The 18,817-nt window shown below is 30.5% G+C and overlaps 1 protein-coding gene across 1 annotated transcript in view; it reads left to right on the top strand.

The window, feature by feature from the left end:
- Nucleotides 1-13,372: 13,372 nt before the first annotated feature.
- The window catches only part of SpdS (Spermidine Synthase), a 9,139-nt gene continuing 3,694 nt past the window's right edge, over nt 13,373-18,817 (top strand). The window contains exons 1-3 of the mRNA XM_018540692.1: nt 13,373-13,403; nt 17,221-17,395; nt 18,591-18,711. Of these exons, the coding sequence (XP_018396194.1) occupies nt 17,262-17,395; nt 18,591-18,711 (255 nt within the window). The 5' untranslated portion in view covers nt 13,373-13,403; nt 17,221-17,261. The remainder of the gene's footprint in view (nt 13,404-17,220; nt 17,396-18,590; nt 18,712-18,817) is intronic.

The raw sequence follows: 18,817 nt of genomic DNA, 5'->3' as shown, positions 1-18,817 counted from the left end.
GAGTATACTACGATTATTTCGTTTTAACTAGAGCAGTATATTTCGATATTATTAGAAAGGAATGTTAAGATCTATACAGCACAGACCTGCAAGGAACGTTCTAAAGACGATCAGAAGACATACTCCAAGAACTCTAAGAACGTTTCCAGGACGTTCCTCAGTTATAATAAAGTGTAGTGTGAAAAGTATGGTCGAAGTCATATTATAAACACTTTGAAGCATTTGGTTGATTAATCAAAAGAAAGAAGTTTATTAAATGATAAATCAAAGCATGTTTAAAGCAGTTGTAGTACCATTAACCGTACTCTAAGATGTCTGATAGAAAAGATGAAGGTAATGCAATATGGCAGTATAAAATTATCCATTTTTTATTTACTTATCGTGCTAAATTATTATTCTCTACACTCTCAAAATATGGTACTCTCAAAAAGCAGTCATATTTGTGTGACGTGTATCATGTAGTTGTAAGCTGCATTACACACATTACACAAATTTACACATTACATCACTACAAAGAGGTAATGTTTGCTGCCATGATTGATTCAAACCAATTAAAGATGAAACTGACAAAAAAAGTAAAGAGAAAAATGCGTTAATTATCAAATTTAATTATTAATTGAATGTAAACAGCTGAAAAAACATTGCACGATTTATCTTAAGCGTAGATATTGTATTTCTTATAACGAACAATGCACATATTGTTGTAAATAACGTCATCGGGTATCCATTTGTTGCATTATGAATGCTAAATTATAAACTAAATAAGGACAAAGAAAAACATTGTTTATCAAAATGGATGCAAATAACTGAGAATATTGCGTTATATTCCTAGGCGTACATATCGAATCTCTTGTAAAGAACAATGTACAGATTGTTGTAAATAGTATCATATTTATTCGTGCTATGTAAGACAAAAAATACCCTTTTATATTGCATATAAAAATATTTCTGAGATGTATTAGTATAATATTATATTTCATATAAAATATTTAACTAATTAAAGTAGCAAATTGATTGAATTAATTCAATAAGAACATTATATTATGCAATAATCATTTAATTATCTCTCTCTCTCTCTCTATTTTTCAAATTTTATTATTTTATTTCAGCAATAATAATTAAGATATTAAATATAAATATTTTAAAGCATCATTTAAATGTGATTTAAACAATTTTTTTATTTTCAATTTTTTATTTATGCTTATATGCAATAAATTAAAAACAAAACCAATTAAACAATAAACAAATATTTCATTTATAAAATTTTAATATAATAGAAGAATGATTAATATATATGTATAATAACTAGAAATTTAGCCAAAAAGTCAATGAAAAGATCTGCATTAAATAAAATTCAAATTAATTTGCGAAGTGGAAAATTAATGGAGAAAATTTAACTAATTTTACAATTCCAAATACGTAATGAAATACATTTGTATTAATAATTTAGATATAAACTTTTTTTATTTAATAAAAAATCTTTCTAAAACAAGAGACGCTGTGATGTACATTGTTATATTTTTTTATTTAACAGAAAAATACTTATGGAGTATATATATACGAGTACACACAGAGTAAAGTGCTTATATATTTTTTATTTGTATGTACATATATATATATTGTATATCTGTGTATGTGTTTGTGTGGGCGCTCGCGTGTGTACTTATAACCATGAGTTCAGATTACATACAGCGCGTGAAATGTTAAATACGGTACATCTACTGTATATTAGAACATTTCCTGCATACGTCTCGTATGTATACGATATGTGTTTACACGTGTATTCGTCGAATATTGAGGTATATGCATTGTTTAGAGATGCTTCGGAACGTAGCTGGTTATACAATACAATAGTAATTACCTTTCATGCAAACTATGCGTTCCTCTACAATACCTCGCGCGTAATCGATAGCCGCGCTGCAACAAGTAGACATATACAAGCCAGCCAAACGAGAGCGGTGACTTTCATTCCGATACACTCGAGGATCGTTACTGTACGGCCAATCTACCTCCGAAACATTAATAACCACGTGCATCTCCATTATTCTATTATCATATTCGTCTGACTACACATAGTCTTCTCTTCTCGTTGAATAATACGCTAATTAAATATGAGATTAAATAATATTGACGATCCACAGTATGCTCGAAATTTTTACGAATTGGAAGTGTAACATTATCTAGATAATATAAAAAAAAACTTGTAATTAAATCCGATATAAGTAATATAATAATTCATCATAATGTAATTGAAACTTTATAAAATATATTCAAAATTATGCATATTTCAAAATGTAATATTAAAAGAAATTAATATCAATAGATAATTATTAAACAATGTAAAAAATTAACTATAAATTATACAACACAATAACAATAAGTATTATAAATTACATTGAATCATTACATGTAAATAAATCGAGTAGCGCTAAATACAATGAATTGTAACTGAACCTCAATGCTTAATATTTGTATGTAAGTCTGAATATATTATATATGTATATACATCTTTCAATTATATAAACTGTACATCAATTATTGTAGGGTTTAAAATGCAAACTGATATTAAGATCATAAATTAAATTGACCGTCAATTTAATAATAATGCTAATAGGCATCTTAAAGAATCTGCAAAGAATTTGTATTGCGAAAAATATATCAATTTAGCCAAGATATTTTTCGCAAAGAGTTCTTTACAGTGTTTTAAGATACTTATTAGCATTATTGATGTTCAATTTAAATTGTTATTTCATATTTTATCTTCAGTTTGCAATTGAGCTTTAAATCTACAATCAGCAGTTTACATAATTAAGAAATGTATTTCATATTTAGAAAATGTTAGAAAAAATATTATTAAATAGATCCAATTTTGATCATAATTGGCGTTTTTTTAATCATCAAAAAAATTAATATTGTTTATATGTGTCTATTTTGCTTAACAAAAAGAATACTATTATTCCAGAATTTCTAGATTTTTTATTTAAAATGATGTAAAAAAAAGAATAATTTACAAAAATATTTTAAATACTTCTATTTTAGAAATATTTAAAATAAAATAAAATCTTCGTAACTTGTATTTAACAATAAGGTATAATAATATAATATTAACTCTCATGGCGGTAAAGTTAGACGGTTTATCGCTTTTAAGTGCATTATGCTTACGCGCAAAGCACACTGTCCTTGTTGGAACTTGTCGCTCTATAAATTGCAGATAAAACTCAACTGGCTGCAGAAGAAAGCGAATAAAAGTTTACTCGTAGCGCAAACTTTTTGCATTCGTCGTTGCGACTACGTTCGATTCAGGATTTCATTTTACAGCCTTTAACGCTATTATTTGGTATAGTTGCTATTAGTTAAGCGGTATTTACGGCCAACTTTGGTAATAACGTGTTCAAATATCTCCCTAGAGTCTTTCAAAACGTTCCTTCGAGCAATTAAAATACGCACAGTTGTCACCGGATGGTCCTTTTTTACGACTAACCGTTCGCCCATTACCACAATTCCACCAGAACGGCCACCACCCATTCGTCGCGTCGTTCGTCGGCGTTAAGCCGCGTGCGAAAATGGCTTTTCTTCTCGCCAGTTCTCCCAACTTGCTAATTAAATAAAAGGGTCGACAAGAGAAAGAGGAAGCCTACCTTACCCATCCCCCTATCAGCTGTGACCGCGCGCACGGAAAGAACTCAAATGAGGAAGTATCTGCAAAGGTGACTTCCACTCTTCTCCTTTGTTCTTTCTTCTCTATTCTTCACCATATTATTTAACCTCCTATCCAGCAAGCTCACAATAGATTTTCCTGTTGCTGTCGAAAGCCTTTATCTTTTGTGATCTTCGTTTATTTCTTTCTGTGATTCTTTGCTCAATGCATTGCTTCTTAATGTACCCAGATGATTTCAGTATAGATATACATCTTGATTCACGATAATATTGCTATCTCTACATATATAAATCACTATTTTCAAGCTAGCAATGCTTTTATGATCTGAACCTTCTTATCCATCGATTTATATGGAAAAGCTACAAATATATATCATTCTTTGCCTTCTGTATCGAAAGGTAACTCAAACAAAGAGACTTTTTATTTGAGAAATATCGTTGGAAGATCTTACAGAAGATATCAAGAAATGAAGTTTTTGTTCTTGAAAAAAATTTTCTCTTCCAACAGACTTGCGTATTTACCATGAATCTAATCGTGCATCCAATCGTACTTTGGATCGATGAATTAGGATACGCGCAGAAACTGAACGGATAGAACTATGCGAGATATACTTGGGATAACTTCTCGCTCTCGAAATCCTCTCTACTTTTTCTTCCAATCAATCGCACATGAATATTTCTACATTGCTACGAGACAGGTTGAAGGGAACAATATATGAACCATTACGTGGTGCATTTAATATTCATGATATCCCCGCTTAGTAAAGTGGACTTACTTAGAAGTAATATAAATGATAATTTGTGCCATTGTTCTTGCTTTACAGCTCAACCGACTTGCAGCATTAACAATCATCAACGTCGAATGAGGAGCTCGCGCGCCAAGTTCGATTCTGAACAACCGTTGCGCATATCCGAGGAGAACATAATTCCTCAATGAAAATTCATATAAGGAGCTAGTCACGGCGGCAAATAATATTCAGGAAAAGTACCGCCGCGCTGAGAGCGCGGTAAGTAATTTCTCGCCCGGGAAAACTGAAGTTGCGGTGAGACTTGCCATCGAAGTACCTATGTTCTACTTACGCGAAGCACCTAACTGTACGAAATAGCATGGTAAGTACAAACATTAGCGAGTAAAATTCGTACCGTCATTATCACTGAATTTCGTTTACGTTGACATAAATGTATATGTAAATTACATATGTTGCTCGCGAATTCCATAACTCCCTTGTTTCGCGTATCGATATAATGGTAAGTACTTCGCCAGATTTTTATACTTGCAATTCTGACATACAAAAAAAAATAGAAAGAATTGTGACAATTCTTTTTTGATCAGTGGAACATGTATCCTACTATAGGAATTTCTCTTAATAAGTTCAATTGATTGTTTCAGCCCCATCTATGATTCATTGAGATTAATAAACATTATTTCTAAAAAGTTAAATTGATCATGTAAGATTAATAAAATAAAGCATTATTCTTTCCAGATTCACTCAGAGAAAATGACAACAATAAAAATGACAATTGTACAAACTTAGTATATATGTAAAATTAATGCACATAATTAAATAAACTATTTTGTAGTTATATCCTAACTGTAAAATAGCTTATTCAATGATGTGCATTAGTTTATTCAATCAAGTACATACATTTACTCTTCATAAGAAATTAATACAGTTGTCACTTTTATAGTTGTTATCAATTTGTTTATCTTTGAATGTATAAACTCTATTAGTAAAAGAAGAAAAATCGTCCAAACTTTAGGCACAAGACATCTCAACTTGTGAAGTAACGAAACATGTATGCAATTCGCAAATATAATTATACGCTCTTAAACCTTGAACTACTCCACTAATGAAAACACGACGAAGTTGACCACGCGATTGAGACCACGTAATATTAATTACACTTTCTCCTTAATTTCTCCCTTAATTCCAAAGCCACCAGCAATAAGGATCACGTTATCGTAATCGTGGTATTAACGGTATGGCATTAACTCCCTGGTGCACCAGCTTTTCCGAGACAACTCACGTGCAGCTATGATTCGACTCGTCCACGAAACAGGCTCTCCTGCCCTCAAATAATTCCTTCCAGTTTGGGCGAAGTTAATCCCGCCGGATCATATCATATTACCTCGCTTGAGTTTAAGGGACTATAGCACCGCGGAGTGCGGACTCGTGGTGACAGTGGTACCAGCATACAGTCCGAGGAGAGACTCAAGAAGGAAGAAAGGGAAACGGCGCCGACGACGACGGCAGAAGCGAAGAGGGAAGGGTTGAGGGTGGCGCGGTAGCGGCGGAGAAGGAATTCCAGAAGATCCACGCGGATTACGTACGTGATTGTACGACGATGACGTCACTGTGGCCATTGTTCCCGTTGTAATATACGAGCGGGCATAATCCTCAAATTACGTTCCCGTAACGCGGTGCTTCCGTCTGTCCGTTTGCGCCTGTCCGGGGCTCACGTACGCACGATAATAGTTTCCTGCATAATAGTTTACTAATGACGCCTTCATTATCATATGCGAACCATCGTCGGTCTGGTTGTACTGTCGCACGCACATATATAAATTAACGCTCCGATCTCTTCATCCACGGATGCAATCGTGATTCCTGATCCGCGCCAACATGACGTCGTCTGCGACGGTTTCAGATCGTTTCACGTGAACACGCGCATAGAACACCGCTGAATGTCTTAGTTTCTAATTCGCGATACGGTTTAGTGACCAGAGCTCCATTTTCGGTAGCTTCCAAGTTAATCCTTGGACCATTTCATTTATCTACGACAGCGTAGATCCGTATCTTTGATTCCGCAAATAAAGATTATTATTAAGCCCTTCAAAATATCTCTGCATATCCCTTATCAACAAAAAGTTAATAATATTTTCTGATTCTATAACATATTAATTTCATTTATTATGCAATAATCGATACCCTTGATAAAATCAGTATTTGACAAAATTGAGTTATTAGATTATCACATTATATCGCATTTGTTAAAATTTTTGTAAGGGGGGAGGGGGCAACGTTGTCAAGAATATTTATACATTTAATATAAAGGAAACTAACGTGATTTTAATTTTAAAAGCTGTAATCCGTCAATGTCTTCTTCTATTATTCATTTATCTATTATTGATGTTTCTAATAGGTACTTGTATTAAGTACTCTTTGAAGCTGATTGAAAGCTGCTTGCAGAAAAGGTCATATCAATCACGCGAAAAAGTGCTTGGAACATTGATTAATCGTCTATGGATTTTTATTTCCTTTCACCTTTCATCTCATTAATTTTAGTCAATATGTTGCTCTTATGCTACTAGAACAGTGCAGTGATATAATTTATGTCACGATTAACGAATTTTCCATTTCGTACAGATTTATTGTGAAATAAAATCATATATGGAAGGAACGGTTTGATTGAAGTATCTAAAAATTTCACTAGATATGAATCTAAAAATAATTTTGTTAGATCATCAAAGTAATGTAGAGAACTGAGTCGCTAGAATATTAAAACTTTTTACTGCATTACTCATGATGCCTGAATGTCCTATAAAATTATTTTTGCGATAGTCCAAAACAAAATTATTTTCAGATTTGTATCTAGCTAATTTTTAAATATTTCAGCAAAACCGTACATATTAAATTTCATGTACGTTAAATATGTAATAATGAGATTTCTCCATAGCATAGAGAGCACAGATTTTTCATAGACAGATTTTCATAGAAATTGCACGGTACGTGAAATCTAATCTTCATCTTATGCTTCAGCTTTTTTCTCATACTTTATTAAAATTCGCAAACGCGACATCATTTCCGTAGGATCTACTAATTAAATGCACAACATTTTCATGTTAGACTCATATACCCCGTTCGCATGATGTAATGGGCGCGATAAAATGGGCCATTCGTGTTTGCGATTTTACCAGTCGATGCCCATCGATAGCGCGTTATCCGGACAGCCGGTTTGATGCGTAAGAGCACACTTTGATAAATGCCGCATCAAAGCGTTTTATGTCAAGAGTAAATCGACATTTTCATCGGATGCGCATAGTACGAACGTCAATTTTTACCATAAAAAATTTGCGAATATATATATATATATATATAATATGAATGTGTGTGTGTGTGTGTATACACATACATATATTTTATATTCGTATAAAAAAAAACCGATACATTCACAATGGTCGCGTAAAATTGCGTAAGGGAGAAATTCGCACAACGGTATTCTTGCGTCATTATTATCTCACGAGAGCTTTCCAGATAAAGCGACGCTTACTGATAACGAGCCGCGCAATGGTGAGATATTGTTCGGCTAACGCTTTTTGAAGCGTACATATTTCATGAACGCCGACCGTAATTACGATCGACTTAACTGATGTATCTGACGTCATTCCTCTCGTGCACCCTGCGGTAGCGTAATCTGATACGTAAGTTCCCGACGTATCGCCCGGTATTAGTTTCCGTGCGGAAATGTATCGATGAACCTAGCCGAAGCGAAAGGTATCTCGATGCTGGATGAAAATCGATGTTGCTATTAACTACGTTTTTCATAGTTTCAAGCATGTTGATATATAAAAATGCAGCAAGCATTGCTAAGATTGACATATGAAATAGAGTTTTTTGTTTTCACATTAATGAATTCGAATAAATTTGACTCTTCGAATAAATAGAATTTCGAATAAATAGATAATTATGAATTGTTTCAACGATTGAAACATTTGGTTAATACGAATCAGATGTACATAGAAATCGAATACATATTTTAGAATATTGATTATGAATAATTCAACTGCACTAGTAAATTTATAATATCAAATTATTTGAGTTATTTTTAATCATTCCTATAGATCGCCATTGCTCCTATTTAATTTGTCATAATAGATGTATGTTTTTGATATTTAGCAAATGCAAGAAAGAAAATTCTAGTAATCTAGTGCACAAATAAAAAACAGATCTTTATTATTATATTTACTAATATATCAATGAACGCTGTTTATTTTGGAACTAAGCAATTCGACCACCCGAAGTAAATTAATTAGAAGTGATTGTTTCTTTAATCATATGTTTCGTATTAAAATAATATATATTGACAAACAATACATATTGACATACTTGAAAGTTAAAAAAATGACAAAATATTATTTAACTTATGGGGAATTAGTTTAAATTTGGTCTTTTTATATCTAATGGTGTAGCTGTTGATGTAAAAAAAAAATCGTTACTTTAACCACCAATATTTATCTTACATTAAAATGCGGACGTTTCACAACACTTTTTATTTGAAAAAAAAAAAAAAATTCGAATCATAACTAATCAGTTCGAAGATTTGGCAAGAGAAAAAGTTCCGTCTGATTTTTCCAATATCTGGATTATCCGTTAGGCGAGGAAGTAGAAACCGGAATCGGTCGAATTGCGATCGTGCGAAAGGAAGAAGAAATTGATCTCAGTAGTATCTCTCCTAGCTTTGTAATTTCATAAGGGAAAGGGGTTGAGCTCGCACCCTCCCGCGATTGAGAAGCCCCGAAGATTCCTATCTCGCGTTTTCGTTTCCATTTACCTCGATTCTCGCACAGTTGTTGGGTGAAGAATCCACCCAAGAGAACTGGCGATTCATGTGGTCTAGAAATAAGTTGAAAGCGTTAGTTAAACTATATGTAAAATAGCTTTTCAAGTTGCCACATGTGATAAAATCGGTGTTAATTATTCAAATAATTAAAGGAATCATATTATGTAAAAAAAATCATGTCATTCCATTAAAAAAATACAGGTGATCTTAATGTGACCTTAAAAAGTCGATTTTTTCCGAAAATTGTTTTTATCATTATTTGTCCTCCTTAAAGTCATACAATTTTTGCTTATTAAATGTCTAAAACATTTTTGTTTGCTGGGTTTAATTTTCGAAATATTCCGATGTTTTGTTTTAAGTAACTTACTCTGTATATATATTATAATATGAAATAAAAAATTATTTACTTTATATTAAAACTTTTACATCTAAAATGTAAACATGTATCATCACTAGTACTTAACAACTACAGAGTGTGTTCCTTTCATAGGAATTTAGTTTAAGAGATTCAAATGTAAAATGTCTTCGAAGCAATAGGAGTCCCACGCTGGTTGTTAGGTTGCGTAATAAATTATATATCTTGTCATATCATATCTCGTACGTTTCGACTTTATTTTTAAGTCATCCTCAGCATACAAATCGATCACTTATTATTATCATACTGGCATTCATCAAAGCAAAAAACCGCCAGTATGATAATAATATGAATGCCAGTATGATAATAATAAGTGATCGATTTGTATGCTGAGGATGACTTAAAAATAAAGTCGAAACGTACGAGATATGATATGACAAGATATATAATTTATTACGCAACCTAACAACCAGCGTGGGACTCCTATTGCTTCGAAGACATTTTACATTTGAATTTTTGAAATTTAAGGAGTTATTTACATTGTTCAACGTAACAGTAATTTAAGAATATTTTTAGTTTAAGAGAGATTTCGTTATTAAAGTTTCAGTTTCATAACTCATGGTTAACTTTTAACCGAGATTTAATTTGTTCTTTATCTCTTTCGAATTCTAAAATTGGAAAGAGATGAGAAATAAATTGAACTTCAGTTAAGAGTTAACTGTGAATTGTAAAACTGGCCCTAAGACAATTAGATCTCATTTAACAATATAATACATTAATTTGTATACTGAGATAAAAAACGATGTAATATTATCGCTTTAATTAACTAATCAAAAGAGCGAATTATGTAAATAGTTAAAAAAAACAAATTAAGAAAATTCTTTGTGTTATCAATTAATTAAAAATAACTGTTTCCACTTCAGCAATTAAATCAGAAATTTGTACAAACGTAAATGTATTTGTCTTTGCGAGATGAGTAATCTCGTATGAATTGCGGATTTCGTTTGAAATAATACACGGTGTCTTAGCCGTATGAGTAAAGGCAGCGATGGGGAAATGCTCAAACAGATACGGCAACACATGCAAACGGTTGTGAGGTATTCTAGCGAAAGCAAGACATAACTAACTTCGAAACTACGCGACTAGCAGTCGCAATTCCTCTCGGATCCTTGATTTTCACAGTCCGGACTTCTGTAGCAACACGCACCACTGATTCGGCAATCAAGATATAATACTTTCGCCAAAAGAGCTATATATACTGTAGTTTGATATGTTCTCATCATATTTTAAAGTTAATTCGTAAATTCAGTATTCTTTCTTTTAAGTATTCAAATTCTTTTTAAAACGTAAAAAGCCTCTAAAATTGCCTCTAAAATTAAAGTAGTTTACGATTTTATGAACTGATGTCAATAAATAATCAATTATTAATAGTAAGGAGATTAATTGTTTTGGAATTGGTCAATTATTAATCAATTTGTCTTTGTAATTTTAAATTATTATCCATACAGCACAAAAGTAATAGCAATATTTCTGCAATATTTAATGTTGCAGCAATATTGCAGCAATGTTGCTGCAAGCAACTGTGCTGTACGGGTGTAACAATGATAAATAAATGAATAACATTATATCAAAGGTTGTTTCAAGATATTATATATTTATTTATTAATATTTGTAAAAACTGTCAATGATTTTGTAAATCATTGTAACATAATAAAATATTATATAAAGCATATTTCAAAAATTTAGTGGTTTGAATAATAAACAAAAATGCAAAAGTGTTTTAAGCACAATAAATTTTTGTAATGTTTTTAGTTAAAATACATACTTTTTAATCTTTCTTGTTTCCTGTTTAATCCAATTGTTTTCAAATATTTTATTTTATTGAATTTTTGTAAGTAAAACATTACGTATATTAAATAAGCCATTAAGTAAAACGTTACGTACATTTCTCGTTCTGCTATATCTTATACATATATTGCTTGAATATGAAGTTATGTACAGGTACACTCAAATCGTATTTCTCGTGTCATTTCTTTTGTAAGCTTCAAAATCATAATTCGAAGGTGTCATGATAATCTTATAAATTAGTCAAATCCGGAAAAGTCTTTTTTATTTGGATATATGCTTGTATTCATTTATATATATGTGAAGAAAGAACCTACGTGATAATTTTGGGGGGATTTTCATACCGGTTTGGACTTTTCCGGACTTGTTTGTGTCTTCCCTTTTATTCTGGAAAAGGATTTTTTATTCTGTATAAGAAAAACGAAATGGCACGAGAAATACGAAATGAGCGTTCCGTCGGTAACTCCAGCATCCCCTTAACAGAAGTTTATTGTCAGATGCAAATGCAGTTTTCTATGGTAACAATACCAATAATGTAGGAAGCAAAATATAATGCAGAAACGACTAAAAGATATCAGATGATGCTAATATTAAAAATGATTAACTGTAGGTAAACTTTGTCAGTTAAAATCACATATATATAATAGTTCGGCAGACTTAAGCCAGAAACACATAGAAAAACGTAAGGCTGTAAGCGTAATCAGTAAGGAAATCGTAACATTGGATTCGCTACCGGCCTTACGGTCTCTATTGTGATTGGCCAAAACGCTTACTGATTACATTTACGGCCTTACGTTTTTGTATGTACCATGGGCTTTATATTGTGAGGGTTAATAGATATAATGAATCCCCGAGGATAACTGAAGAGAAAGTCGACAAGATCGATGGTCGGTGACTAATGGAGTTACCCGGGGCATGCATAAATTGTCTGGAATTTAAGTATACAAATATAAATTCTATATATTTTTGACAATTTAAATAAACAGGAAAAAGTTATGGAAATCTATTATAAAACGATTCGACTAAAACTTTTTCTTCAAGATGTCCCTTATATAAATTGAACAATAGATTGTGATTTTGAACGTGCAGTTTGTAATAAACATATATTTAAACGGAATCTTGGAGTTTATCTTTCTTTTATTGTGTTCTCTTTGAAATGTTGTTTCTATTATTTTTACATCTTACTTCAACGGAAAAGTGCTGAATTAGATTTTAATATATGTATTTTTTCAAAAGATTCCTGTTAATATACTAAACATTTTACTTGAGGGACAAAACTTGATCTGCGCTTGAATTTTATACCTGAGTATTGGCTACCTGAGTGACAATCGTATACCCTATTAGTTTAGGGGTCATAATTTATGATATTTTCTTAGGTTTAAAAATATTAAAAAAAGGCAGGTAGTACTGAAAAAACCTTCTACTTTTCTTTAGGAAAGAGGAGAATTCGTGTCTTCAATATCTCGTAGTTTGCTGTAGAGACAGGACGCACGACATCCAATTCGTCGAGCAAAAATCAAATATAAAGTTCAAAAATGTTATCTGTTATCTATTCATTAAAGGATTGTTCACACCAGGCGGAAACGAAACATTTCTGATCAGATTATTATAATTGGTTTAATAAATCATATTGTGTTAATTAGTGTCCAGTGCATATAATTACTGTGTAAACGGAAAGGTATGTGTCTCGAATATTATAGGTAAAAAAATTACAAATATGCATATTGAATATCAACGCATTTCTGTAAATTGTAAATCATAAAAATATGTAAAGAGAAATTGTGTGTCGTAGTAGTAGCGAGATGAAATGTGTCTTCATCTAGTATGAATAAATCTTTATAGGCCTCATTATATTATCGGGCAGTGTGTTAGTGACGATAAACCTATCTAAACAGTCGAGTCAGTTATAAAGAGAAACCGGGCTACACGCGCCTACGTCTCAGTTTGATTCGAGCTTTCTTCGGGCGAACTACGGTTATCATAGGTAAATTATAACTGCCTGCTTGGAAAGTAATTTTGCGTCTTCTCAGAAAATGTGACATATAAATCAAATCAAAAACACACGTGTTTAAAGAATGTTTTAGTAACATTTGTTGTAATATTGTTGTGCTGCTAATAGGCGAAAGTTATAATAATTAACGAGTTATAACAGAATAAATAGATAAGAAATTTATAAACAGGTCATCGGTAGAGTTATTAATTTGTGACTTCAAAATTTTACAGTAACATATTGGATCGTGCTTTGGTAATTATTTAATCTTATATAACGTGGTTTTAATTTATATCAGTAAAAACTTTAGTTGAAATGTTATCAATTAAGTATCATTAGACATTTGAAAAACTTCTTATTATTGATAAGAAATCAGCGTTATTAAACTTATTATCTTAATAACGATAAGTTTCTATATCTCTTGACTTTTAATATAGTAACCATGTGTTAGAAATACCGTATATGCTAAAAATAATAATATAATTTAATGCTTCGTAAAATATCACTGCAAAAAGGTACAAAAGTTGCAAATAAATGATAATATTAAGTTTAATAGTAACGTAGCTAATAAAATTTTTGATTGATTCAGTGTTTATATATATAGATATGTGTGTATACAAAATTTATATATGGTATTTTGTGAATATATTATATAATATTAATTATATTTTATATATCTACTATAATTATGTATAACTTTTAAAGTATGATAAGTGTAATAAACTTTCATATTTATAAAAAAGTATAATATAAAACAGGATGTTAAAAAAAAAGAAACTCATAATATTTCTTCCTATTGACAAGGTAATTTATTTTTATTTTAATTATTATTCTTTGTGACGACATTTTATATTATTTGTAAAGAGTATAATATATTAGTATACAATATTACATACATATCTGCGGCCAGTTGGACATTAATATTTATTATTATACTGCGGTACTTTTTAGATAATATTGTTTGCAACCTTTGACTGAAAAATACATTTTTCATCACGCGTACACGTAATGTGCCCTATACTGTAACGCATGCTTTTGCATGCTGTTACGTCCCACGTAACCATTGTCATGTTTTAATGAATAGAAAGTTTCAACGTACTTTTCCTGAACCTTCTCAATAAACCTTGTTCCCTGCCATTATTTTATTACTTTCACCAATTGCTTTCCTTTCCTTTTTGTCTTTTTATTTTTCTTTCAATTTAACCCTTTTGAGTATTTCCCTTTTGAATATTCAGTTTTACGATGTTTTTAGAATTATAGGCAAAAAAGGGGTACATGTCTAACGAACTTATTTTATGACTCATCTTTAACGGACTCTTGAGTCATCGTCACTTTCTTCCAGGTTTTTCTTATTCCTTTTACATACATTTTTGGTACTTCAAATTATTTTTAATATCGCTTCGCTCGTGCTCCCGCGCCCGCGTCGCGCAATAGACAACTTACCACACACGTTACACAATGTACTATTACATCATGGACAACCATAATTTTTACCTAACGATTATGATTTACTTCTATTTTGTTCAAGCATCCGAATTTATAATATAACAGATAAGAATCTTTTGTAAAAATTCCATTATTAAAATTTAAATTTTGTGAACATTGAGAATGACCCGATCGGTGTCGAAACGTTTGTTTTACTTGTTTATTGTTTATTTAATATATTGTCTTTGTTTCTCTTAAATTTTATTGTTTTTAATTTGATTCGTTGCCCGTTACACTATATTAATTTTTATATATTATCGAGCCTTCTCTCAATAGTATTAATTTAAAAAAAAAGAATTCAGGACTTATATAGAATCGAAAATGCTCATCAAAAAATGCTGAGTAAAATCATAGAAAATAGATTAGTTAAAGAGAAGCAATCTTTTGTTTTGCTAAAGCAAGTAATATATTTGCTTTAACTTATCGAAGACGAAATTAAAGATGTGTAACAAAGGATTATTTGAGGAATTATCTTATATATTTTAAAAAATCTCTCGAAGATTTTACAATTAAATCAATCATAATAGATTAAAAGTATGAAAGTTGTATGTTTTATGAGTAAACATTTATAAACTTGTATCCTACAATATAGACGTTTCGATCTAATTCCTATTCGATTATTCTCATGTTTCATAAATGAATTATGAATTCTGTATAGGTACAACTTTATCAAGAGACACGACTGTCTCAGATATAAAATACTCATTATATTTACATAATATATATGGAAAGATAAATAGCAGTAATAAATAACTAAACAATTGCAAACAAAGAATAAACATTTCTTTAAGTACATTAGTTTAATTTAGAATAGAATTTTTTATAACTATAACTAGCACAATCATTTTAAAAAATGCTGCAGGTATAACTTGTACAGCTTTTTAATTAAGTTAACCTCAATATTTAAAGACAGTATCGATATTTGAACGCATTAAAGATTTTAAATGACGATTCTCTGATGAAAGTACCATAGCTACATATATATGAGAAACGAAATGCGCTGCATAAAAAGCAGCGTGTGCGAGACTTCATCCGGAAGAAGATTTACTTGTCCATTTTTTTTGGTGAATAATTTGTAGCAAGCAATTTATCGCACCCATCTTTTCTCTCGTTCAAAGGTCTAATCTTTCCTTAATTGGCATCATTGAAGAAATAATTTAGAATGTGCTCATATGTGAACGTCATTGTAATTCTTGCGTATCTTATAATATTGCTTTACGTAGTAATCTAAAAATGCATGGCAGAAATCAATCACGTGGAAGATTACGTTTATCAAAGATTAATTTATTCAGTGTTTTGTACCATCTCTTTAAAAATATACGCCGTATTATCATCTCCTTATGATTCCCTTCTTTGTAATATATAATATATTATATTATATTTATTAAAAATTATATACGCACACCATATGACAAGGATTATTAGATTCTCACTAGCTATTAATAATTATACCGTTAAACAATTCTTAACCCTCCTCTAATAAGGTGAATTTTTAAGAAATATCTAGAAAAGTAGAATTGGATCTGATCTAATGCTATTAATATTCATATTTCATTTAATCAATTTCATTTAAACAAACATTAGATAAAAAAATTAATAACATACATTAACATACATCATGAAATTTCTTTCTCTATATTAAACAGCGTATGCGTTCTGTAAAATAGAAAAATCGGAAGTTGTATCCGATTTACTATAGCTATTGTAAGAGAGTTAAATTAAAACAAGATAATTCGAGTAATAAAAATTTATGTAAGATAGAGATAAGTAACATAAGTCTAAGAAATAAATAAAAAATAGAAATATTTTATTGCAAATAACTAAGTGTCTTAACATTTTTGGAACATTATTTATAGTAGCATTCGGTATACACATTGAATACATTGCTGCTCCATTAGATTGTGGATCATCTAAAATGCATTTTCCTATATTGTACCATATTTTGTCATTATAACAAATCTATCAAGATTATCTATCTGACAAGATAAAAATCAATTTGTTATTGCAGTGAAATAATTGAGCAAAATTACTTATATACGAACAGAACGAAATATCAAAAAGAAAATTTTTTGAGAACTGACGATATTTGCCACAACAGCATAAAACATGCATTATGTCAGCAAACTGTTTTCTGTGTGCAACATAAATTAAAGACAAAAAGCTATATCGCATTCAACAGCAGCACAATGTTTGAAATACTTAATTGATTACATAACACAGTTTTTAATTAATCTAACCTGCTACCTTTACTATAATTTACAAACATGTAACGTTTGTTTTAACTATGTTTGTGTTGTTCTCACATTGTTCAATTTTTTATGCAAAGCATATTTCAGCAAAACATAATCAGACACAAACTGCACCAACATGGATGCTATGAAATTAGGCTGGTTCAGCGAATTGAACAGTGAGCTCTGGCCCGGTGTTGCACTTTCGTTGAAAGTAGAAGAAGTCCTACATTCTGAGCGCTCTTCGTTCCAAGACATCTTGGTAGTCAAAACGTAAGTATTTCCTCAGCAATGCCGCAAAATCGTTATATACTATACCTATAAGACAGTATTTTAATTTTAAAGTACTATCTTACATATATTTTACATACATTAACAATCAAACGGATTAAAAATTTAAATACATTAAGAATTTGAAAAAACATTAAACATATATAATTTGTTAAACATAAAAATATTAAAAATAAATACAAATAACAATTCTTGAGAATGTCAAATAGAAAAACAAATTGAGATGAAGAGTTAACGAAAGTTTTTGCAACATGAGACAGTAACGATTTAATTTTATTGTTATTTTATTGACAACTGGTTGACAAGTCAGGTAGCAACAAGTAATAAAATGAAATTCCCCCCGTGTAGCCATGAAAGTCATATTTATCGATGATAATTATGGATCCGCTGAATATTCATATTGTGCGAACCGAGACGTGACAAAACGGCTTTTATAACAATCGACATTTAAGTACAAGACGTGACAAAATGATTCTTATACAAAGGTCGATATTTAAGTATGCAAATGTTGCAAGAATCGTTGTAAGAATCGTTTGGTCACGTCTCAATTCGCATGTGATATGAATATTCAGCGGATTTATGTAATTATTAATAATTACTGCATCAATTCTGTTAAATTGATGTATAAGATCATTCAATAATGGAATACAATCTTCGCGACGTTTCTACAATTCTAGTTTTTTAAACGTTGGTTTTTTTTTTCTTTTGTACTGAAGAGGACCCAAAATAAGGGTCAAAACGTATACATTGTCCATATAATAAAAAATAAATTGTATTTACTTATATCTTGTGTTGGTTCTCATAGGCACTAATTATTATACTTGATTTATTAATAATTAATAGATATGACTTCCATGGCTCTACGGGGGAAATTTTATTTTATTACTTATTCACATCAGACTTGTCAACCAGTTGTTAATAGAATAAGGATGAAATTGAAGTTATTCTCTAATCTTGTCGTGAAGAAATACTATACTTGCATGTAAAAAAAAGCTGGACATACTGAAGATGGCTCGAATTGAAGCATAGACGAAAAACGTCTATGCGTAAATATTAATCGCGCTATATATTTATTAAAATTTGGAAATGCATAAATTTGTTTTCGCATTAATTATCGCACAAAATTCTCATTAGTCTTTTATCAGTTTATTATTCTATAAAAATATTATATTTGTAGATGTACACATGGTAAAGCTTTAATGCTTGACGGCGTGATTCAATGCACGGAGAAAGATGAAATGTCTTATCATGAAATGATATCATATTTACCGCTTTGCAGCCATCCAAAACCACAGAATGTAAGAATAATAATTGTTGCTATATTATGCATATAATATAACGATTATATTTTATATTTAATTTATATATTCAAATTTTTTATATATTGTATATTTATTTTTATAT

This window comes from Cyphomyrmex costatus, unplaced genomic scaffold (assembly GCF_001594065.2).
Source record: "Cyphomyrmex costatus isolate MS0001 unplaced genomic scaffold, Ccosl1.0 scaffold26, whole genome shotgun sequence".
Taxonomy (NCBI): Eukaryota; Metazoa; Arthropoda; class Insecta; order Hymenoptera; family Formicidae; genus Cyphomyrmex; species Cyphomyrmex costatus.
Note: the sequence above shows the minus strand (reverse complement) of the source record. Positions and strands in the feature narration are given on the sequence as shown.